This window comes from Onychomys torridus, chromosome 22, assembly GCF_903995425.1.
Source record: "Onychomys torridus chromosome 22, mOncTor1.1, whole genome shotgun sequence".
In the NCBI taxonomy this organism is placed as follows: domain Eukaryota; kingdom Metazoa; phylum Chordata; class Mammalia; order Rodentia; family Cricetidae; genus Onychomys; species Onychomys torridus.
The window spans coordinates 8981879-9005748 of NC_050464.1; the positions used below are offsets into that span (position 1 = coordinate 8981879).

At 48.3% G+C, this 23870-nt stretch overlaps 2 protein-coding genes across 3 annotated transcripts in view; one reads left to right on the forward strand and one right to left on the reverse strand.

The window, feature by feature from the left end:
* Positions 1-8069: 8069 nt before the first annotated feature.
* Positions 8070-8553, reverse strand: LOC118572735 (40S ribosomal protein S23-like). The gene has a single exon (XM_036172548.1). The coding sequence runs from the start codon at positions 8545-8547 to the stop codon at positions 8116-8118; it is 432 nt and encodes a 143-aa protein (XP_036028441.1). The 5' UTR covers positions 8548-8553; the 3' UTR covers positions 8070-8115.
* An 11602-nt stretch (positions 8554-20155) lies between these two features.
* Positions 20156-23870, forward strand: part of Mmd2 (monocyte to macrophage differentiation associated 2) — a 46028-nt gene continuing 42313 nt past the window's right edge. For both annotated transcript variants that reach the window (XM_036171856.1, XM_036171857.1), the window contains exon 1: positions 20156-20410. In XM_036171856.1, the coding sequence (XP_036027749.1) occupies positions 20361-20410 (50 nt within the window). In that variant the 5' untranslated portion in view covers positions 20156-20360. The remainder of the gene's footprint in view (positions 20411-23870) is intronic.

Consider the following 23870-nt stretch of genomic DNA (forward strand, 5'->3'; position numbering starts at 1 on the left):
GAATAAAACTGACGAGATTTTGTTGTTGTTTGTTTATAAATAAATAATTATACATACTTATTTCCATAGATAGCTAGACCATATACATTCAGAAACATTGTAAGTTCTCAAGGACACTCAAATTGTAACTCAGGTTTTCCAGATCATTTCTAGTTATTCATTGTTTTTCTTCATATGAAAAAGTTAGTTCTTCCACATGATGACTTATTTGCCAAACATGCTTATCTTTAGTCCTTCTCTCTAACTTGCCATTATTTCTTCCTGTCCTTGGTTCTTCTCTGTATTATTTTGTAATAACATTACCACATGTGTAACCACAGTAATTGTATGATTTAAAAATTCATAGAATTTAATGCATACATTTTTTTTGAGCTGAGGATCGAACCCAGGGCCTTGCACTTGCTAGGCAAGCACTCTACCACTGAGCTAAATCCCCAACCCAATGCATACATTTTTAAAAAATAGTTATTTATTTATTATGTTGTTTATTATGTTTACAGTGTTCTGCTTGCATGTATTCCTGCACAGCAGAAGAGGGCACCAGATCTCATTACAGATGGTCGTGAGCCACCATGTGGTTGCTGGGAACTGAACTCAGGACCTCTGGAAGAGTAATCAGTGCTCTTTCCCTCTAAGCCATCTCTCCAGCCCTTAATGCATACATTTTAAAAAGTGGATTATTCTTTGAAGTCCATTACAGGTTCTGTAAGAACACTAAGGCCACGTGGTTGGATGGCTCATTTTCAGACAGGGTTTCACAGCCCAAGGCAGCCAAGACCCCTGCTGTTCCAGTCCCCACCTCCCAAGTGCTGGGGTTATAGGTGAGCCCCACCACACCCGCTTCTCAGTTTTTGCTTTCGGTGTTCTTCCTAGTTTGATGATGTTGACTTGATCTAGCTTGATTTGGTTTGGTTTCGACAGGGCTTTACTTTGTCACCACAGCTGGCTTGAAACTTCCTGTGTAGCCCACTGTGGACCTGAACTCAGGTTAGTCCTTCTGCCTTCGCCTCCCAAGTACTTAGACTACAGCTGGGAACCATCACACCTGACTCGTAATGGTGTAAGTCTCAAAAATTTTCAGGGTGGTAACTGTCTTAGCGTAGTTAATGGAAAAAAAAAACCATTTATACACATCTCACAAATCTAAGGCATAAACATCCCTAATCCAAACCAGCAGATGTTTGAGTGGTCATGGGGAAGTGACCAGGCCAATTTCCAATATTTCTTCTATAATTCCTTCCAGATAGAGCCACCACAGAGGGCCAATCTTCTCTTTTTAATATGAAACCAAATGGCCATGCATAGTGGTACACATCTGTAATCCTAGCAATATTGGAGACTGAGTCAGAAGGATCACTTGAGCCCAGGAGTTGGAGACCACAGCTTGATTTATTTGTCTGTACACAGACATTACTGTGCCATGGAGCTCCTGTGGAGGTCAGAAATCAGCTTGTGAGTCCCGGGGACGGAACTCAGGTTTAGTGGCAAAAGCTTTTGTGGTTTTGTTTTTTAAGACAGGATTCCTCTGTGTAACCCTGGCTGTCCTGTGTAGACCAGGCTGCCCTCGAATTCAGAGCTCTGCCTGCCTCCGTCTCCTGAATGCTGGGGTTAAAGGTGTGCGCCACCACCGCTGGCTTAGTCAAAGTTCAATGAGGATTTATCTGCTCCTAAGATCTAGTGATGCTGGGTCTGCGGAAACCAGACCCAGGTCCACGCAGGGGTTATCTCTGGGGCAGCCTACTGCAATGCGTAGCTCTTTTGTCTTCTGTGTTATCACGGACCCAAGAAGGACTTTCCTCAGCTTACTGTTCTCCAAGCTCCAGAGCTGTCCACGGAAGTTCACATCAGTCCTGTGGGGCAAAACCATGGAGCCCCTGTCCTTAAAGCTGGCCTCGTCCCCGGGCAGAGCCGAGGAACTCGCAGCCTGGCTGGGGCTGGGGACTGGCTTTTCTTGCTTGCTCTACAAAGGAGCCTTTAGTGGGGCTGGTGGCCACCGCTCTTTTTGGATTTGTTTGTTTTTGTTTTGAATGAATCTGTATTTTACTGTTTGGTTTACGATATCTGTGGAGGTCAGAAGACAATGTTGGGGAGCCAGTTCTCTCCTTCCACTGTTGGTTATGGGATGTCAAGCTCAGATCACCAGACTTGTAGGGCGAGCACTTTTATCTCCCTCCTGTGGTGGAATATTTGTTTAACTCTATAAAGATGCGTTGCATTTTCATTAATTTAATAAAGTTGCCCTGGGCTCAGAGAGGTGGGGTTAGAAACTGGTTGACAGGAAGTAGCAGGAAGAAGCACAGTAGGTTTTTTAGTTGGGGTGGTGTGTGGAAGGAGAGAGGCTTCTGGGATGCCAGCTAAGGGACTTAGCGAGTGGCTACTCTAATCTCTGAGCTCACAGGTTTCCACTCTAGCCTTTGAATCTTGAGTGTCATTAGAACAACAGAAATTTAGTTAAAGCTACTTTTGGTGGCAGCAGCACAGCCATATGGCCTTAGCAGCGGGGCGCCAGTAGTCTAAAGCACAGCCAGCCTGATAAAGGTGAACAGCACCCTCCCTTTCTCTCTCTTTTTGAGATAGGGTCTCATGTAGCCCTGGCTGGCTCTGAACTCCCCCCATGTAGCTGATGATGATATCAAACTCCTTTTGTTTTTCATTTATTTATTTATTTATTTATTTATTTATTTATTTATTTATTGAGATAGGGTTTCTCTGTGTAGCTTTGTGCCTGTCCTGGAACTCCCTTTGTAGTCCAGGATGGCCTCGAACCCAAAGAGATCCACCTGCCTCTGCTTCCCGAGTCATGGGATTAAAGGCGTGTGCCACCACTGCCTGGCCTACTTTTTATTTTTTAGAAGCATAAATATTTATTTGTAACAAAGGAGTTTGTGTACAGTGTTGAAAATCTATAACTTCTTGTTAAATTCACATTTGCACTTCTCCTTTTTCAACAAACATTTATAATCATTGTTTTATACAGATATAGATATGTAAATACAACACTGACAAACTCCTTTTCTTTCTTTCTTTTTTTCTTTCTTTCTTTCTTTTTTTTGTGGAGCTGAGGATCGAACCCAGGGCCTTGCGCTTGCTAGGCAAGCGCTCTACCACTGAGCTAAATCCCCAACCCCAAACTCCTTTTAAAAAGTATTATTTTATGTGTATGAGTGTTTTGCCTGCCTGTGTGTATATATACACCATGTGTGCAGTACCCGCGGAGGCCAGAAGAGGGCATCAGATTCCCCCGAAGTTACAAATGGTGTGAGTGGCCATGTGGGTGTTGGGAAGGCGCATCCGGGTCCTCTGCCAGAGCAGCAAGTGCTCTGAACCCCTAAGACTTGAACTCCTGATTCTGTCTGCTCCTCTAAAGTGCGGGGGTTGCACTTGTTTGCCTCACCTTGAACTTGCTATCCCCAGCCGACTGACCTTAAAGTCACCATCCTCCTGCCTCAGCCTCTGGAATTAAAGACGAGTGCCACCACGATGTACTTGGCTTTGAGCTTCTGACCTTCCTGCCTCCACCTCCTCAATGCTGGGCTTACAGGGGCGTGGCTCCCTGCCTGGTTTATTCCGCTCTGGGGAGGGAGCTCAGGGCCTCCTGCATACCAGTGAGCTACAGCCCTCCCCTTCCTATTGACTGTATTCTTTCTACCTCTTGACTGCTAGTCCACTGTACAGATGTGCTCCTGTGTTTAAAATAGCGTTTCCCAGCGGATAAGCTTCTGTGATGGCCGTTTTCCCACAGCTCAGACGTCACACGTCCTCTCCACGGATTCCCTAGGGAGCTAGCTTGATCCTGTGGCTTTGAATTCCGTCTTGGTTCTTTATTGAAGCAGTAGCACGGGTCAGAGAGGAAGATTCTTTCAATCAAGATTCACAGCCAGGAGCACTGGGGACATGGCTCCCGCTCTGGGATTAAGAACCAAGTTGCTCTGTTCCAAGTTCCGTTCCTAGACCCCAGGTCGGGCAGCTGGCAAACATCTCTAACTTCAGCTCCATAGGGTCAGACGCCCTCTTCTGACCTCCTTGAGTAACTGCACTCATGTGCACATACCCACCCGTGCACTCCCACACAAACACAGAAACACACACATATTAAATGCTGTTCTTCACAGAAGGTCACATGAGTACTCAGGGGTCACCATTATGTTTTTGTTGCCACTTGGATCTTCCTTCTATCCATTTGGACCCTTCAAGCTGCAGAATGTTCCAGCTAACTGTTCACCTGCCCGGAGTTCCACCTGGAACCCTCCCAAATTGAAAAACCCAAATCTGACCTCTCTTGCCTGGCATAGGAGCTTGCCACAGGAGCCTGGAGGTCTGAGTTTGGTCCCTTGAACCCGTGTAAAGGTGGAAGGAGAGAACTGATTCCTCAAAATCGTCCTCTGACCTTCATAGTTGGCAATGCACCGCCACCATCTCTCTCCCTCCCTCCGTCCCTCCTCCTTCCCTTCCCCCCCAAACACAAAGTCAGGTCAGCAAGATGGTTCAGGTAAAGGCAATTGCTTACAAGTTCACTTCCCAGTATTCACAGGGTGGAGGGAGAGAACAGAGTCCATCCAACAGGTTGTCCTCTGACCTCCACATGTGCACTGTGGCATACACACAAGGCATACATACATACATACATACATACATACATACATACGTAAATGTCATATTATTTATTAAAAAAGAATTTAAAAGCAAATAAAAACCCCACCGCATCTCCACCTTAAAAATCCTAGAGTAAGTGTTTGGGTTTTTTGACAATGCCCCCAGCCTTTGCCATCCCAGCACAGCCATTACTTTCCCGCCCCTTTCCCTCTCTTTTCCACTATATGGCCCAGGCTGGTCTTGAACTCCTGACTGACACACACACACACACACACACACACACACACACACACACGGGAATGGAAGTGAGCACAAGTAATTGTCATTTTCTCCAAGCTTGCTGTGGAGGTTACCAATGTGCCCGGCAGAGCCATAGGCAGGCTGTGGAATGGGAAAGCATTTGGGAAGGAGAGGGCTCAGGTGAGTGCCGATTGGAGGCTGCTGGCACAGGGAAGCTGGGCATGGCTTTCTAGAAGCAGGGTGTCCTAAAGTGGGCTTTGTGATGCCCGCCTGCATTGCTCCTGAGTTCCAGGCTAGTCTGAGTACCTAATGATTTCTAGGCTAGCCTAGGCTACATAGTTAGACTCCTCCCAACTGAAACAAAGGGGGGAGCTGAGGATTTATCTCAGTGACAGAGTGCTTGTCTAGCTGTGTGAAGCCCTGGGTTTGAATTGTAGCATTAATCTTTAAAATAGAAATAGCGCTCTGTTGGCAGACCACTTGCCTAGCATGCACAAAGCCCTGGCTTCCATCCCCATCAGCATATAAACTGGAGCTGGCAGTGCAGGCCTATAATACCAGCACTTGGTAGGGGGAGGTAAGAGTCATGAGTCGGAGGTTCAAGGCCAGCTGGGGCTTGCTGAGAACATCTTAATAAAGAAAAACGTAACTATTGCATGATATGATAATGAAATTGATTAATATAATGCATTTTGGTGGATAATTCCTGAAGGTGACCATCCTGTGGATGCTCTAAGCCAGTGGCTCTCAGCCTCCCTAACACACGACCCATTAACACAGTTCCTCACGTTGTGGTGACCGTAAAATTATTCTCGTTGCTACTTCCTAACTGTAATTTCGCTACTGGTATGACTCGTAATGTAAGAACCTGATATGTGACCCCTGTGATAGGGTCTTGGGAACCACAGGTTGAGAAACACTGCTCTAAATAAACTAGGGGTCTCATTCTTATCTGTCATCATTGTAGTGTGATTTTACTACTGGCCACCAGGGGGCACCATGGCACAGGATATTGTTGAACTGTGCCTTCCCTCCTAGGCTAGGGTTTGTTGTAGGCAGTAGCTCAAGTCACCCAGACCTTGGAGCTCCAGGCAGGAGCTCCAAGAAGGGAGTTCCCAGAATTTTAAGGACTAAAAATTAAAAAAAAATTATTTACATTTATTTATATATGTGCCTACATGTATATCTGTGTACTATGTATGTGCTCTTGGAAGTCAGAAGCAGGTGTTAGATCCCCTGGAACTGGAGTTTTGGATATTTGAGAGCCGACATGTGGGTGCTAGGAAATAAACCCAGGTCCTCTGGAAGAGCAGTCAGTCTCTTAAGCACAGAGCCACAGCTCCAGCACGGAACACAGCAGGAGCTAAGACTGGTGAGTTTTTTGTTTGTTTGTTTTTTGTTTTTCGAGACAGGGTTTCTCTGTAGCTTTGGAGCCTGTCCTGGACTAGCTTTGTAGGCCAGGCTGCTAGCCTCAAACTCACAGAGATCCACCTGCCTCTGCCTCCCGAGTGCTGGGATTACAGGCATGCGCCAACACTGCCCGGCGTTTGTTTGGTTTTTTGTTTTGTTTTCTTTTGAGACAGGGTTTCTCTGTGCATCTTTGGAGCCTTTCCTGGAATTCACTATTTAGCCCAGGCTTACTTTGAACTCACAGAGATCCGCCTGCCTCTGCCTCCCGAGTGCTGGGATCAAAGGCATGTGCCATCACCACTGCCCAGCTTAACTAGGAACAGCGGTATAAACCCAGAATCACAGGAAAGGCAGAAGGTGGAGGCAGGATTCCAAGTTCCCGAACTGCTGGGGCTGCAAAGTGAGTTCAAGGCCAGTCTGAGCAACATAGTGAGACCCTGATTCAGAAATCAAATAATTATTATCCCTCCCCTTTTTTTAAATAGGAGAAGAAAGGGAAGGGGAGGGGAATTACATGTATGCCTGGCATGATGGTTAAGGTTATAATCCCAGCATTTGGGCAGCTGAGGCAGGAGGATTTCCAGTTCAAGGCCAGCCTGAGTTATGTAGCAACACTTTGTTTCAGAAAAAGAAGCTTGGTTAGTAGAGTGCTTGCCTAGCATTCACGAAACCGGGCAAAACTGGGTGATGGTGATGTGCACCTGCAATTGCAATACAGGAGCATCAGGAGTTCAAGGTCATCCTCGGTCACATAGGGAATCAGAGGCCATCTGGGCTGCACCAGACTCTATCTCATAAAAAGGAAAAGAAAACCAGGACTGGCTGAGATGAAATTGCTTGCCATCAAGCTTGATGACAAGTTCTGTCTTTAAGGCCTACACTGTGGAAAAAGTTAACAGGTGCCAACAAGCTGTCTTCCCACCCCTACCCCTGACAAATAACTAAATGCAATACAAAGTTAACACAGGGCTGGAGAGATGGCTCAGTGGTTAAGAACACTGGTTGTTTGTCCAGAGGTCCTAAGTTCAATTCCCAGCAACCACATGGTGGCTCACAACCATCTGTAATGAGATCTGGTGCCCTCTTCTGGCCTGCAAGCATGCATGTAGGCAGAACACTGCATACATAATTTAAAAAAAAAAAAAAGTTAACACAGAACAAAAAATCCTACCTGTTTCCCAGCAGCATCTGCCTAAAACTAAAACCCCTGCTACCAATGAGCCCACCCCAGTCCAAATTTGGAAAGTACCTTTTCTCACCTCCGTTTCAGAGCGCTCAGACTTCAAGATCCTGTAGGCTGATTCCAGGTACAGGTGAGTGTTGTTGGCCTTTGGTGCTGGGTGGGTGGGGGCTGTGATGTGGCATGTGGAGGCCCAGAAGGGAGTGGCAGCTTCTGTTAGGGCCCATGAGAAGTCCCCCAAAGACCACCGGACACGTACGCCATTAACAAGAGCATTTAATTTCTTGAGAATAAAAATTCCAGCATGCTGGGGTCAAACCATCTGACAAAGTGGCAAAATGGCAACCCCAGGACAAGCTCGCAGGCACTTTTCAGCAGGATCATGACTTTGGGTCTGTCATCGGTTTCCCGGGTGGGGCAAGCATCTCAGGGAAAAGTTGACATGACACTGTAAGGAAGCTTCTGGAGGAATTCCCTTTCATTCTCCTGTCTCCAGCACCCTCTGACTTTTTGCAGAACCCCAAAGAAATAAATGTTCAGAAGAAGCCTTGCAGCTGTCTGGGAGCACCACCCGCTCCTCCAGGGCAGCATGGCGCACCCTGTTCTGGAGTGCCAGTGACGGAGAGGGAAGATCTAACTTTTTTTTTTTTTCAGAATATGAAAATTTATTATTGCATTTCCGTTGTCAAAATTTAGGATCTTGGTCTTTCCTTCTTGCCTTTGTACAGGGCCAAAAGAGACACATTGGCTACTTTAACAACCTTAAAGCGGACTCTAGGAATATCACCTATGGCACGACCTTTTTGACCAAATCCAGCAACCAGAACTTCATCGTTTTCCTCGATGAAGTTCAAGCAACCGTCATTGGGCACGAAAGCTGTGATCTTCTTGCCGTTCTTGATGAGCTGCACCCTGACACACTTCCTGATGGCAGAATTTGGCTGTTTGGCTTCAACCCCTATTTTTTCCAGCACACTCCCCTTAGCATGAGAGGTGCCTCCAAACAGATTGGCCCTCAGGGCTGTGCCCAAGTGGGCTTTCTTGTATTGTTTACCATGCCACTTCTGGTCCCGTTGGTGACTGCGGAGCTTCCTGGCAGGATGGAGACCACGACACTTACCCATCTCGCTGGCATCACAGGCCCGAGAGAAAGAGAGAGCCGGTGCAGGAAGATCTAACTTCTACCTCCTGCCTGCTGGGTCACAAAGACACCACACTGTAGAGAGTATGTGATTCTAAGCCAGGGTAGTGGCTACTCCTAGTGATCCCAGCACTTGGGAGGTTGAGGCAGGAAGATCACTGTACCAGGCTTTTTCTTTTGGGCCACCAACCAGCTGCCAAATCATGACATGGAGATTTGTTATTAGTTTTGAATGCTCAGCCTAGCTTAGTTCTACTGGCCGGCTCTTTTAACTTAAATTAACCCGTTTCTCTTTCTACCTTTTGCCCTAGAGCTTATTTCCTCCCCCCCCCCCCCCTCTGTGTAGCTTTGTGCCCTTTCCTGAAACTCCCTCTGTAGCCCAGGCTGGCTTCGAACTCACAGAAACCTACCTGCTTCTGCCTCCCAAGTGCTGGGATTAAAGGCATGCGCCACCACTGCCCGGCTTCCTTTCTTCTGTATATCTTACTTTCAGCCTCTCGGGTCTAGCTGCCTAGCGGCTGCCTGGCTTCTGAACTCCGGTGTCTCCTTCCTTTTCTCCTTCTCCTTCTCCCATTACTCTCATTCCTCCTCCTCCTCCTCCTCCTCCTCCTCCTCCTCCTCATCTTCTTCTTCTTCCTCTTCTTCTTCTTTTGAGACAGGGTTTCTCTGTGTAGCTTTAAAGCCTGTCCTGGAGCTCACTCTGTAGCCCAGGCTGGCCTCGAACTCACAAAGATCCACCTGCCTCTGCCTCCTGAGTGCTGGGATCAAAGGCGTGCACCACCAGCTCGGCTCTTTCATTCTTCTTGAGCTTAGATTTCTCCTCCTATTATTCTCTCTGCCTGCCAGCCCTGCCTATCCTTTCTCCTGCCTAGCTATTGGCCGTTCAGCTTTTTATTAGACCAATCAAGTGCCTTAGGTAGGCAAATGAAACAGATACAATTCACCTTTACGTAATTAAACACACATCCTCACTTTGTTAAACAAATGTAGCATAAACAAATGTAACACACATCTTTGCCTCTTCCGCAACAGATCCCTGAAATGTCGAGGGCAGCCTGAGTTATATAGTGTGTTCAAGGCCAGCTTGGGCTGCATAGTGAGATCATGTCCTCAAAAGAAAACAAGGGGCCCGTGAGAAGACTGAGCAGGGTAAAGGTGCTTGCTGCCAAGCCCCACACTCCTGAGTTTGATCTCTGGAACCCACCTGGTGGGGAGAGAGAGCTGGCTTTTGAACGTTGTCTTCTGGTCTCCACGTTGATTCCATGGCACACACACGCAAATGTATTACACCCACCCAACAAAAAAAGAAATGTAAAAGAAAATTAGACAAAACGAAACAACAAAACCCCTCCAATACGGGCATGGTTCCACTCCTCTGAAGTCCTACAAGAGGCAAAAATAGAGCTGGGTGTGGAGGCTGGTGCCTGTAACCCAGCCCCTGAGATGCTGAGGCAGGAGGATGGCTGTTGTTATTCTGAGGGTGATTCGAGGTGATGTGTAGTAAGTTTTACATCAGCCTTCACTCTGTGAGACACTTTCAAAGAGGCAAGTTGTAGGTCCACCATGGCTTGGTCCCGGAAACCTGACTGGGGCAGTGAGAGAACGCAGAAAGAACACACATGCGCACGCGTGCATGCACGCACACACACACACACACACACACACACACACACACACACGCACACACACACTCAGAAAAGCTGGCATCATGTGGGCTGTACGTGTTCTGGTGGAGCAGTACCCACACTGGAACAACCTGGAAACTCAGGTATCATGTCCAGCCGGGGGAGGGGTGAGCTCGTCTGGAGAGGAGGTCTCAGGTTGCCGGCATCCTGGAGAAGAAAGATGTAGCTGCTAGTGTTTGCACTCATTATCAACATCAGGACCAGAGGGAGGCTTCGGCAATTCCCACGGGTCTGAGGCGTCTGTGCTTGTCAATAATACTCATCCACTCAGGACTTCACCCACTCCTCACAGTCCACTGAGGACTCCATCCTCTCCTCACACACTCACTCAGGACTCCATCCTCTCCTCACACACTCACTCAGGACTCCATCCACTCCTCACACACTCACTCAGGACTCCATCCTCACAGTCCACTGAGGACTCCATCCACTTCTCACACACTTACTCAGGACTCCATCCTCACACACTCACTCAGGACTCCATCCACTCCTCACACACTCACTCAGGACTCCATCCTCACACACTCAGGACTCCATCCTCACACACTTACTCAGGACTCCATCCTCACACACTCACTCAGGACTCCATCCACTCCTCACACTCACTCATAGCTTCTTTGGCTCCCACAGCAAATATACAAAAAGTCAGAATGTTTGTCAGGTCCATAATGAAACGTCAGCCCTCTACTTCTCCCCCGCCAAACTATCTGCTCCCCTCTCTGAGTCTATTTTCCTGTCATCGATTAGCTGTCTCCCCACCCTCTCCCATCTCCTCTGGCCGACTCTGCCCTCTCTATCTCCTCTTCATTTGAATGCTCTCGCAGGCTGTCTTCCCCCTCTTCCTACTCAGCGCACCCGCTTCTACCCCATTTCCTTCTGTTTCTTCACCTTGCTGCCTTCTCCTGACCTGGCTAGCTTTCTTATAAAACTAGGCAGAGAAACCAGCCAGCCTCCCTCCCTCTATCCTTCCTTCCCTCCCTCCCTTCCTCCCTCCCTCCCTCCCTCCTTTTCTCCTTCTTCCTCCCTCTGTCCTTCCCGCCTCCCTCCCTCTCATCTCTCACCATCCAGGCCAGCCCCTGACACAAAAAAAGTCCTTGAGGGAACCCCAGCCAGGTTCCTGTGAGTCCCCTCCCCATCTTGGCCTCTGTCTGGGTCTCACAGGGACACCCAGCTCATTGGCCACATCCTGGGAGACCCAGGCACTCTGAAAGGGCCTGCCAGAGAGAGGTCAAGGCTGTGAAACAATGCAGTTTGTTCCATCCCACAGGAACAGCAGCTACCAATACTGATAAACCTTTAGCAGACCAATAGGGTTTCATGGGGCCAAAGCTCTTCCAGCCTCAATTCTGCTCCCCCCGCCCCCAATCCCATGGATCCTCCTCCCAACTCTTTCCCTGATGCTCACTTTTATGTCTTTCCATTTCTTGAGAAACAACTGGTTTTTGTTTTTTGGTTTTTTTTGACTAGATTTTATGTAGTTCACAAATTCGCCTTGAACTTACCGTAGCATCAAAGTTGGCCTTGAACTTTTCATCCTCCTGCCTCCACTTCCCGAGTTCTGGGATCTCAGGAGTACCTTATTCCTCACCTTTAAAATGTCCAGAGCTAGCTGGTCATGGTGGCCCACCCTTGTGACCCCAGCACTCGGGAGGCCAAGGCAGGAAGACTTTAAGTACCAGGGCAGCCTGGGCTACACAGCAGGACTGGGTCTTGAAAAACAAGGGCGAGAGGAGCAGGTTGGTGGTGGGATGCGTGTTTTGGTTGTTTAAAGCCCTGGCTTCACTCTCAGCTCTGTGAAAATAAATCGAAGAAGGTGAGGGGCTGGGGAGGTGGCTCAGTCCACACAGTGCTTGCTGCACAAGCATGCAGGCCTGAGTTCGAGCCCCCGGGACCCATGTAAACCAAGAAAGGTGTGGGAACCAACACTCCTAACACTAGCTCTCGGGAGGCAGAGACAGGAGAATGCCTGGGACTCCTTGCTCAGCTGGACTAGCTGAACTGCCAGACTCCATGATGATGGGAAATCCTGATAAACCAAGATAGGGCAAGATTGTTCAGTGGGTGAAGGTGCTTACCGTCAAGGTTAATGATCTGGGTTTGAATCCTGGAACCTGCTCTATGGAAAGAGGGACTCAACTCCCACAAATTGTTCTCAGACCCCCACACCTGGGCTCTGGCATGCTAGCCTCTCCCCAGAACATGTAAGTAAATATAATAAAAACAAACTATGGTGTTTGGATTCTAAGCATTGATTCTGACATTGATCTATGGCCTCCACAAGTGTGCACACACATGCACATATACTTGAGTGAACACACACACCACATACCCAAAACAAAAACAAACCCACAGCTTCCTAGGTACCTCTGTCCAAATCCAAATTGAGCTCAGTCCTCGCTGGACTTCGCCCTGTGCAGTAGGAGCTACTGATTAAAATCTGTCCTGACCACACCAGTTCTGTTTATCTTTGATAGTCCCTCCCCTCCTCAGACCTGTGTGTGCCCCTAGGTGGTGGCTCCCACCAGCTCTGACTCTCTGAACTACCCGTGAGTTGCACAGGAAAGGAACAGTGCCCAGATGGAGACCTTGCCCACATAGAAAGACTGAGGCACTGGAGGAAGAGTCTGGAGCCTGTAGGATGTCAGCTGGGGTGAGACACGGCTCTCTGTTACTGCTGGGTTTGCCTTTTGATCAAATGACATCGTTTGCTGAAATGATACATGAACTAATTAATGTCTGTAGGCAGGCAGACAAGTACTTGAAGGGTTCTTAGAGCACCTGCCTAAAATCCCCAGTGAGGAGAAAGCCCCAGTGAGGGGCTGGGGTGTGGCTCAGTGGTAGAGCACCTGCCTAGAATCCCCCAGTGAGGGGCTGGGGTGTGGCTCAGTGGTAGAGCACCTGCCTAGAATCCCCCAGTGAGGGGCTGGGGTGTGGCTCAGTGGTAGAGCCCCTGCCTAGAATCCCCCAGTGAGGGGCTGGGGTGTGGCTCAGTGGTAGAGCCCCTGCCTAGAATCCCCCAGTGAGGGGCTGATGGTGTGACTCAGTGGTAGAGCCCCTGCCTAGAATCCCCCAGTGAGGGGCTGATGGTGTGGCTCAGTGGTAGAGCACCTGCCTAGAATCCCCCAGTGAGGGGCTGGGGTGTGGCTCAGTGGTAGAGCACCTGCCTAGAATCCCCCAGTGAGGGGCTGGGGTGTGGCTCAGTGGTAGAGTGCTTGCCAATCGTGCATCAGACCCTGGACTCCACCCTCAAAACTGCCAAACAAATATGAACAGCCAGGTAAGAGACAGACACTGAAGCTTACTAACTGAACCAATGAACAAACTCTTTGCAATTGCCCTATGGCCTTTATATATATTAAAAGATTTATTTAATTATTATACAGTGTTCTGTCTGCATGTGTCTCTGCAGGCCAAAAGAGGGCACCAGATCTCATTACAGATGGTTGTGGCCACCATGTGGTTGCTGGGAATTGAACTCAGGGCCTCTGGAAAAGCAGTTGGTGCTCTTAACCTCTGAGCCAATTCTCCAGCCCTATATTTTGCTTTTTGAGTCAGGGTCTCTCTAAGTAGCCTGGCCTGAACTCAAGTTGAATCGCCACTGCAGCCTACTGAGTGCCAGGATTTGCCAGCGCACGACATTATGCCTGGTCTCCATCCTTTCTTTCATCCTACATCTAGGTTATAGATGACCATCCCTGTGCCTCTTCCTGGCTGCCCTAGCCCATTTAGAACCTGTGGACTGTGGATTAAAGCCACCATGAAGAAGAGACGCAGCAGGTAAGAAGTTCCAGGATGGCAGGGTCTGGCCTTCTGAGACTATGCTAAGGACTTGGCAGGGCCTCCAGAGAAAAGTTAGAAAGCCCGCGTGGTGGACTCCCTACGTCTCTCCTTCTCTTCCCTAAGCTGGAACAGTCATTGGGGAATTGATGTTGATTGGACAGTGCAGGTGGCTTTAGGGTCAAAGAGACCTGTCAAAATGGGGGACTCCAGGGTCACACGACACCTTACAAAGAAGGTTTTGTTCGAAGGTTTGGGCATGGAACCCAGGGTGTCCCGTATGCTCAATGAAGGCTGTGCCACCCAGTTGTACCCCAGCCTGACAACAAGCTTTGCTTAACAATATATGTTATAGTTGGGCGGTGGTGGCACGCCTTTAATCCCAGCACTCGGGAGGCAGAGCCAGGCGGATCTCTGTGAGTTCAAGGCCAGCCTAGAATACAGAGTGAGTTCCAGGAAAAGGTGCAAAACTACACAGAGAAACCCTGTCTTGAAAAAACCAAAACCAACCAAACAAACAAAAATCAAAACAATACATGCTATAACTGGAGCAATTAAAAACTGGTTGTTCCTTTGTTCAACAAATAAATTGAAGTACCAGTCACTTATGTGGCTCCTTTCTATTTTGTTATTCTTAAAAATATCTATCTATCTATCTATCTATCTATCTATCTATCTATCTATTATCTGTTTGTCTATCTATCTATCTATCATCTGTCTATCTATCTATCTGTCATCTTTCTATCTATTCATTTATTTATTTATTGCAGTGCTGGAGATGAAAACTAGGGCTTAAAATATGATATATACCACTGAGCCACACTCCAGCCCCTCACTGGGGGATTCTAGGCAGGGGCTCTACCACTGAGCCACACCCCAGCCCCTCACTGGGGGATTCTAGGCAGGGGCTCTACCACTGAGCCACACCCCAGCCCCTCACTGGGGGATTCTAGGCAGGGGCTCTACCACTGAGCCACACCCCAGCCCCTCACTGGAGGATTCTAGGCAGGTGCTCTACCACTGAGTCACACCCCAGCCCCTCACTGGGGGATTCTAGGCAGGTGCTCTACCAGTGAGCCACATCCCAGCCCCTCACTGGGGGATTCTAGGGAGGGGCTCTACCACTGAGGCACACCCCAGCCCCTCACTGGGGGATTCTAGGCAGGGGCTCTACCACTGAGGCACACCCCAGCCCCTCACTGGGGGATTCTAGGCAGGGGCTCTACCACTGAGCCAGAATTCCTCTTCCAGTACTCCAGCCTCCCTGTGACAGTAAGTGCTTGGGTAGCACATGTAAGTCCTGGATTCAATCTGCAACACTGCAAAAGTATGAAGAAGAAAAGGAAGGGAGGAGGGAAAGAAGAGAGGAAGGGATGAAGGAAGGAAGTAGAGTGGCGAGGAACTCTGAAGATGTAGATTTGGTGGCCAACAGTCCCTGTGATGTGTAGAGGGCAAGCCTGTGGTCCTCAGGCTCCTCTCCCTGCTGCTGACCACCCTACCAGCCACCTCCTCCCTCTTCTCCCTCAAACATAGCCTAACCCCCACTCTGGAGCAAGAGTCAGGCCCTCTGTTGCCATAACAACCACATCCCAGCAGTAAAAATAGTAACTTATTTTTTATTCAACTTCTTTAGCTGATGGAGGGGGAAAAATCCATTTCTAGACTTGCGGTTTATTCCAGGGGTCTCCTACCAGTCTCCACAGAGCCAAGACCTGCCTGAACATGGACAGCAGCATGTGTGGACAAACAGCCCAGGACAAAGAGGACACAGCCTTGGAGAGGTTTGATTCAATCCTCTTGGGAGCTGTGGCTACCAGTGGTCACTTGGGATCCGGACTGGACTCTCTGGGGAGAAAGGTTATCAGGGAGGGGCAGGCCATGTTCAGCAGGGATCTTGTGAGTCGAAGTTGAGGGCTGGGCAGAGATGTGATGGGACAGACAGGTGTTAATGTGACCTGGAGAGACGTGGGTCAGTGGGTCAGCCCAGGACTGTGCAACATGGAGCTTACCTCTCCCTGTGTCTGTTGGTTTTTGTCTCCTGGAGGTCTGTAGAAGTTACTAGAGTTTCTGGGAGTTGTGTCTGACAGTGAACTCAAGGTATAGAAAAGGAGATTCAAATGCATACAGCCTGTCCACATGAGCTGTATCCCTTAGGAATGTCTTGGTTCCTCTGGATCCCAGTATCATACCATACCACTCTGGCCACATAACCCTGGCTCACTCTGTGTGTGTGTGTGTGTGTGCTTGTCCACATGGAAGTCACAAGTCAACCCTGAGTGTCCTCCTCTGGAGCAGTGGTTCTCAATCTTCTTAATACAGTTTTCCATGTTGTGGTGACCCCAACCATAAAATTATCTGCTTGCTATTTCATACTTCATATTTGCTACTTCATAACTGTAATTTTGCCACTGTTATGAATTGTAATGTAAAATCTGATATGTGGATGGCCTTAGGTGATCCCTGTGGAACCCCCAAATGAGTCATGACCCACAGGTTGAAAAATCACTGCTCTATTACTTCACACCTTCTTTTTTAAATTTATTATTTTTAGCCGGGTGGTTGGTGGTACACACCTTTAATCCCAGCACTCGGGAGGCAGAGCCAGGCGGATCTCTGTGAGTTCCTGGGCTGCCAAGTGAGTTCCAGGAAAGGCACAAAGCTACACAGAGAAACCCTGTCTTGAAAAACAAAACAAAAAAAAATTATTTTCATTTTATGCATATGAGTGTGTGCACTGCATGTGTGTCTGGTGTCTGCAGAGCCCAGAAGAGGGCGCCAGATTTCCCAGAACTGGAGTTAGGAGTGGCCGTAAACTATCATGTGGGTGCTGAGAACCAACCCCGGCCCTCTGCAAGAACAGCAAGTGCTCTAACTACTGAGCCATCTCCAGCCCCTCCACCTTATTCTTTTCTTTTCTTCTTCTCCTTTTTTTTTTTTTTTTTTTTAAAGACAAGGTTTTTCTGTGTAGTTTTGGTGCCTGTGTCCTGGATCTTGCTCTGTAGACCAGGCTGGCCTTGAACTCACAGAAATACGCCTGCCTCTGCCTCCCGAATGCTGGGACTAAAGGCTCTACCTTATTCTTTGAGACACGATTTCTCATCAGATCTGGGGCTTACCACCTGGGCTAGGCTGGCTGGCCAGAAAGCTCCCGGGATCCCACTGTCTCTGTATCCCCAGAACTGGAATTATAGATGATGCCATTGCATCCAGATTATATATGGGTACCTGGGATTCAAACTCAGGTCCTCACGCTTGCACGGCAAGAACTTTCCCCACTAAGTTGTCTTTCCAGTCCCTCATTCTGGGCTTTTGTTCCTTTGTGGTTGTCCTTCTCTTTACTATGAGGTTCAGGCTGGTCTCGAAGGCAAGACCCTCTTGCCTCAGCCTTCTGAATGCTGGAATTGCAGGCATTAACTACCACATCTGGCCTTGTTACTCAATTTTACCATAAGTTGCAAATGAACACGCAGCTTCATCCCATAAATATATAGCCAAACATGCCTTCTCCTCACCTGTGCAAAGGCCTTCTAGCCATTCCTTCTGCTTCATTTTTAAAATTTGTTTATGAAGTTAGCATAAAGAGTAATGAGCTTCATTGTGGCATTTCTGTTAATTCATTCTCTCTCTCTCTCTCTCTCTCTCTCTCTCTCTCTCTCTCTCTCTCTCTCTCTCTCTCTCTCTCTCTCTCTCTCTCCCTCCAAAAAACTAAATTCAGGGTCTCACACATGCTAGGTACACCCTCTACTGATAAGCCATGCTCCCAGCCCCTCACTGGGGGATTCTAGGCAGGTGTTCTACTGGAGTAATATGCCCTGCTTTCTTTTGATTTCTTCTTCTTTGAGATAAGATCTTACTAAATTGTCCAGGCTGGCCTTGAACTTGAGCCTCTCCTGCCTTTGTATCCCAAGCGCTGGGATAACTACATTAGACATCTTCTTGTATTTCTAAGCTAACCTCTGAGGCTGGCCGGCCTTATTTCCTAAGTGCCCCAGGGTCTCGCCTTTTACCTCTTCCTTCTCATTCTCCCCTACCCCCTTCCCACTTCCTGCCACTCCTGCCGCGATCTCCTCCCACTGTTTACCCCTAACCCTCTGGTCCTGCCCAGACAGGGCCGTGTGTGCCCACTCTGGGCCAGCATGTGGAAAGCAGAGGTGATTCAGGTAGTCTTTTGTCAGTTTGTTTCTTATTCTGGCTCCCTGGATGCAGAGGGTGTGGGTGGCGTTTTCTCAGTAATCGACAGGACACCAAACAAACATTGTTCTAAGCAGGAGGAGGCCTGGTAGTGCAGACACATGCCAGCCTCTCAGGAGGCTGAAGTCATAGAAGGATTTCCAGTTCAAGGTCAGCCTGGGCTACAGAGTGAGGTCAAGGCCAGCTTGAGGAATTTAGCCAGACTGTCTCAAAATAAAAAATAAAAAAGAAGGGGCTGGGGAGATGGCTCAGAGGTTAAGAGCACTGGCTGCTCTTCCAGAGATCCTGAGTTCAATTCCCAGCAACCACATTGCGGCTCACAACCATCTACAGTGAGATCTGGCGCCCTCTTCTGGCCTGCAGGCAAACATGCCACAGAATACTGTATATATAATAAAGGAATAACTCTTAAAAAAAAAAAAAAAAAAAAGGAACTGGAGTTGTAGCTTAGCTATAGAGCGTCCACCTAGCATGTGCTGAGGCTAGGGTTCGCTCTTTAGCACTGGGTAAAAATAAATTAACTAAAAGGATCAGGAAACTGGACCCAAGCTGGGGAAGCTGTGGGATTGACTTCCCATCCACTTGAGGACCCATCTGGTCACATCGCATCTACTGTTGGTCAAGCAGAGAGAGATGCCAGGCGGTGGAGGTGCATTTCTTTAATCTCAGCATTCAGGAGGCAGAGGCAGGTGGATCTCTGAGTCTGAGGTCAGCCTGGTCTACAGAGAGAGTTCCAGGACAGCCAGGGCTACACAGAGAAACCCTATCTCGGAAAAAAAAACAAAAACAAAAAAAAACACAAAAACAAAAACAAAAAAACAAAAAAAAACAAAAAACAAACAAACAAACAAAAAACAACAACAACAACAACAAGAAGCTGAGAGACAGGAATGCTGGCATTGAGTTCGAATTTTCTCTTTTATTCAAGGCTATCCCCCAGCCCAGGGAAAGGTACAGTCCACATTAGGATAGTTCTTCCCACCTCAGCCCAACCAATATAACTCCTCACAGACATGTCCAGATGTTGTGTCTTTGGTGATTCTGGATCCCATCAAGTTGAAAATCAAAAGACCATCTTTCCTTCAGCAGCTCCCTCAGGAGTGTTCAGAATTTCCACAGGCAGATTGGATTCCTGTGTCCTCCAAACAAGGTCCCCTAAAGCAGAAAGCTGAATTTGGGGGCTGGTGAGCCGGTTGAACAGGTCAAGGTGCTTGCCACCAAACCTGAAGACCTGAATTTCAGCCCCAGGTTATACAGTGTTAGGACAAAACCAACTGCTGCAAGTTGTTAATATATAAATGTGGCTGGAGAGATAGCTCAGCAGTTAAGAGTGCTTGATGCTGATCCAGAGGACTGGAGTTCGAGTCCCAGCACCCACTTCATTTGGCTTACAACCACCAGTAACTCCTACACCTCAGACTTCCAAGCACATGCACTGCACATACCCTTACACGGACATGCACGCATTCACACATATAATAAAATTAAATGTATTAAAATGGAATAAAGTAACAATAAAAGTACAGCTGGAGTTTGAAGATGGACTTGGAGGTGAAGATCCTGGACCTGCTGGAGTGTCCCCGTCTTTGGACGGGGTGTGTATGTGGGCAGACAATTCCTAGAGTCACAGAGTCCTGGGTAGTAGGAAGGATTCAGGATTGACAGGCTTCTCAGAGATGCACAGGGGTAAGAGCCAGCAACAAGTAGACTGAGGGTGCCACCTGGTCCGGTCCCCAAGCGTCCCCTGTGGCCTGAAGCGCTGCCTGGATGACAAGCGGTGACAGGGGCGGTTCAGTCTAGTTCAAGCTGTCTTATGCTTGCTGGAAAAGCGATGGGGTGGAGGGGATACGGGGAGACGCTAACAGGAAAGAGGGGACCTCCCAGTCGCGCGATTGGCAGCGTCGTCCCCCCCCCCCCGCCCCATATCCCGCCCCCGCCCCGCCCCCGCCACCATCTGCTCGGGATTTGCTATCCCAAGACTCCAGGCTCGGGGGCTCAGGCTCCAGGGGCAGCCGATCGGGTCTGTTCAGGGCCCTGGAGCTGCGGTAGGATCCGACGCCCTTCCAACCTGCTGCGCCTCCTGCAGCGACTCCCTGCGTTCCCGCGTCCCAGCCCGGGGCTGGGCGCTGATGGAACGGCGGCGATGTTCACTCTGGCCAGGCTGCTGGATTTCCAGAAAACCAAATACGCAAGGTGAGCAGCGGAGCTGGGGGGTGGTAGACAAGGGTCAGGGCGCTGAGGCCCCTCTTTCCTGTACCTACTGCCTGGAGAACTGGGCTCGATGCACAGACCCCATTGCCCGGGGCTAGAACAACCCAGGAACCAGGCAGCACTGTCTTGGTAATGGAGTGGAAATTATCATCCTGCTTTTGCGCGAGACACAGCGGATTCTCCGCGTTTCCTTTCTCCCTTGGGCGAGGCGCTTCATCGGTCCAGAGCACAGTTTCCCCATTTGCGAGTTAGGGACCACGGGAGGATTAAATGAGATGATCCTTAGAAAGCATTCTGCGACGCCAGCAGGGCGGGGGGAATTGCTCTATCCTTGTGGGGCTCCGTGGTAACATTTAAAAAGGGTTTTGCACTCACCTGCTGTCCACTCTCAAGGAAAGGCAGAGCAATAGATAGTTCCTCTTTTTAGGTGGAGAAACTGAGGCCGAGAACTCAGGAGGAGCTGACTATGTATCTGAGTCTCTGGGGTCCTCGCTGAGCCCTGCCTGGTTTCTTTTTTCATTTTTGGCTTTGTTTTGTTTGAGACAGGTCTTTCTATGGAATTCCTGGCTGTCCTGGAATCCTCTTTATAGACCGGGCTGTCCTTTGACCTTACAGAGATCTGTCTGGCTCTGGAGCGCTGGTCATTCTTTATCGTTTTTTGAGACAGTGTTGCTATCTACCCCAGGTTGGCCTTGATCTAATTGTATAGCCCAGGCTTGCCTTGACCTTAATTCTCCAATCTCAGCTTCCTGAGTGCTGAAATTAGGGCTAGGTGTCCCCACACCTCACAAGAGTATATTTTCATTAATACTTCGTATACATGATTTCAGGATGTAGTTCATCTGAACACATTATTTGTAAGGTATTTTGCATTTAAAAAAAAACTGAAGTCTTTATTATCTTGTGTGCATTTTGATTTGATTTGATTGCCTTGAAAAATTATTATTATTATTATATCTATTATTTTTATTGTGTGCCACAGCACACATGGGGGGCGGGCAGACAACATTGTGGGATTGGTTCTGTCCTTCCAACTTTATGTGAGTTCCAGCGACTGATTGAACTCAGGTCCCCAGGCTTCTTTGGCAAGTTCCTTGAACTGCTGAGCCATCTTGCTATGCCTTTTGTTTTTTTTTTCTTTTTGGTTTTTCAAGACAGGGTTTTTCTGTGTAGCCTGTCCTGAAAATTGCTTTGTAGATCAGGCTGGCCTCGAACTCACAGACATCTGCCTGGCTCTGTCTCCCGAGTACTGAGACTAAAGGCATGTGCCACCGTCCAGCTAAGGGCTCAGATCTTAAGAGATAAAACTGTTTCACTTGAGTGAGTGCTCGCTCTCAGAGACTGAATTAACTCTCCCCAGAGCTGGTTGTTGCAAAGTGAGGCTGGTCTTGCCCCTTCTGCACACACCTGCAGATTTACCACCTTTGAACTGAAGCCAGCAAATGGACTTGGGAGTTTCAGTCTCCAGCCTCTGTGTTCTGTGTCCTAGGCTGGCCTCTAACAGCTGAGGAAGGCCTCTAATTCCCGATCCTTGTGAGTGCTGGGTTAGGTGTACACTACCACACCCAGTTTATGCAATGCTGGGGGTGAAAACCAGTGTCTACGTGTACGGTAAACAAGCATACTGAGCTGGTTCCCTAGCCCAAGAATCTCTGATTTTTTTAGCTAGCCTGTCTCAGGTATTCTGTCCAGCAACAGAAAGCAGAGCTAGGGGCTGGGAAGAGAGCTCAGCTGGTTCAGTGCTTGCCACTCAAGACTGAGGGCCTGAGTTTGAACTCCAACACTCAAGAGAGAAAGCCAGATGTGGTGACACTTTTGAAGCCAGGGAGGTGAAGACAAGTGGATCCCCCGAGCTTGCTGGCTATCCAGTCTAATCAGGTAGGCCCTAGGTCCCAGTGAGAGACCCCTGTCTCAAAAACAAGGTGAGTGCCTTCTGAGGAAGGACAGACCCTCTGGCCTCAACATGCACGTGCGCAAACACACACACACACACACACACACACACACACACACACACACACACACACAAAGATAACGGAAAACTTATATAAGGTTGGGAAGGTACATTGGGTATTTCTTAGTTATAACAACATTATTTTCTTTCTTTCTTTCTTTCTTTTTTGTATTGGATATCTGGAGATGCTAGAAAAGAAGTTTTGGATTCTTTCTGTTATAATTTTTTTATTACATTTATGTGTGTGTGTGTGTGTGTGTGTGTGTGTGTGTGTGTGTGTGCGCCATGGCATTCATATGGGGGGTCACAGGATAACATGAGGGTGTCTGTTCTCTCCTTCCACCATGTGGGTTACAGGGATTGAACTCAGGGCATCAGGCTTGGCAACAGCACCTTTACCCACTGGGCCATCTTGACGGCCCCTGCTTTGGAGTCCCAAGTGTCTAATAGTGAAGACAGACAAAGCTTCATTTCTTTGGCTATTTTTTTTCCGTTTTATGGTCTGTGCAGATGATAAAACCTGTCTTTCGTTTGAGATACAATTTTTAATTTGTTACATAGCAGGGTGTATTCTGAAACTTAGTTCTTGGGGCTTTTTTGTTTGTTTTGTTTTTGAGACAAGGTCTTTCTGTGTAGACTGGGCTGACCTTGGACTTTCAGAGATCTGCCTGCTTCTTTCTGTCTCCCTAGTGCTGGGATGAGGGTCTTGCACCACTGTGCCCTGAGGTCAGCATATTGTCCTCACTGTGACCAATAAGATCTTCAAGACCGATTCAGCTTTGAGGTATCTCACCCCTGGGACAGGGGCTGCTTTGGAAACGTTTACAGATGTCTATATCGTGTGGCCACATGGCTAAGGCTCCTTCTGCAGCAACGGAGTTTCAAGTTGTCTCAATTCAGTCACAGCTGTGGGAGGCTGCAGGTCTCCATTTCGCCTGGTGATCGGTAGTTGATTCAAGCCAGCCATGGGGTGTGATATCTTGTTCACACTTTGAACCCATTTAATTTCTTCTCCTTTAAGCTCTGAGCTTAGTGGGTCACAGACACACGCGTGCATGCACGCATGGTTGTTATTAAGCAAAGGAAAGGCATCTCGTCTAGCCTCTGGGAATCCACCCGCCGCCATAGCTCACAGGGATGCTCTATCACGGCATGGCGGGCACCGAGGCAGGAGCTTGAGCAATCAGCCCCCTTTCTCCTGAGTTTGATCCATAGGACCCACCTGATGGAAGAAGAAAATTGATTCCTCCAAGTTGCTCTTTGACCTCCCCACAGGCACAGCTATGCACGTGCACCCCCCCACTGCACCCCACACAAATAAATGTAATAAAAAGAACCCAAATAACCACGTCAATCTGACCTGCTATTTTCCTTGTATGTAATAATTACTTGCAGATTCAGGAGGCCAAGGGAGGAGAATTGTGAGTTTAAGGCTAACCTGGGCTCAGTCGTGAGGCTCTGTGTCAAAATAAAGCAACAAAAACAAAA

Bases quoted from the DNA above. Each gene is read 5' to 3' on its own strand.
- LOC118572735 (XM_036172548.1), bottom strand. From the start codon at position 8,547: ATGGGTAAGTGTCGTGGTCTCCATCCTGCCAGGAAGCTCCGCAGTCAC.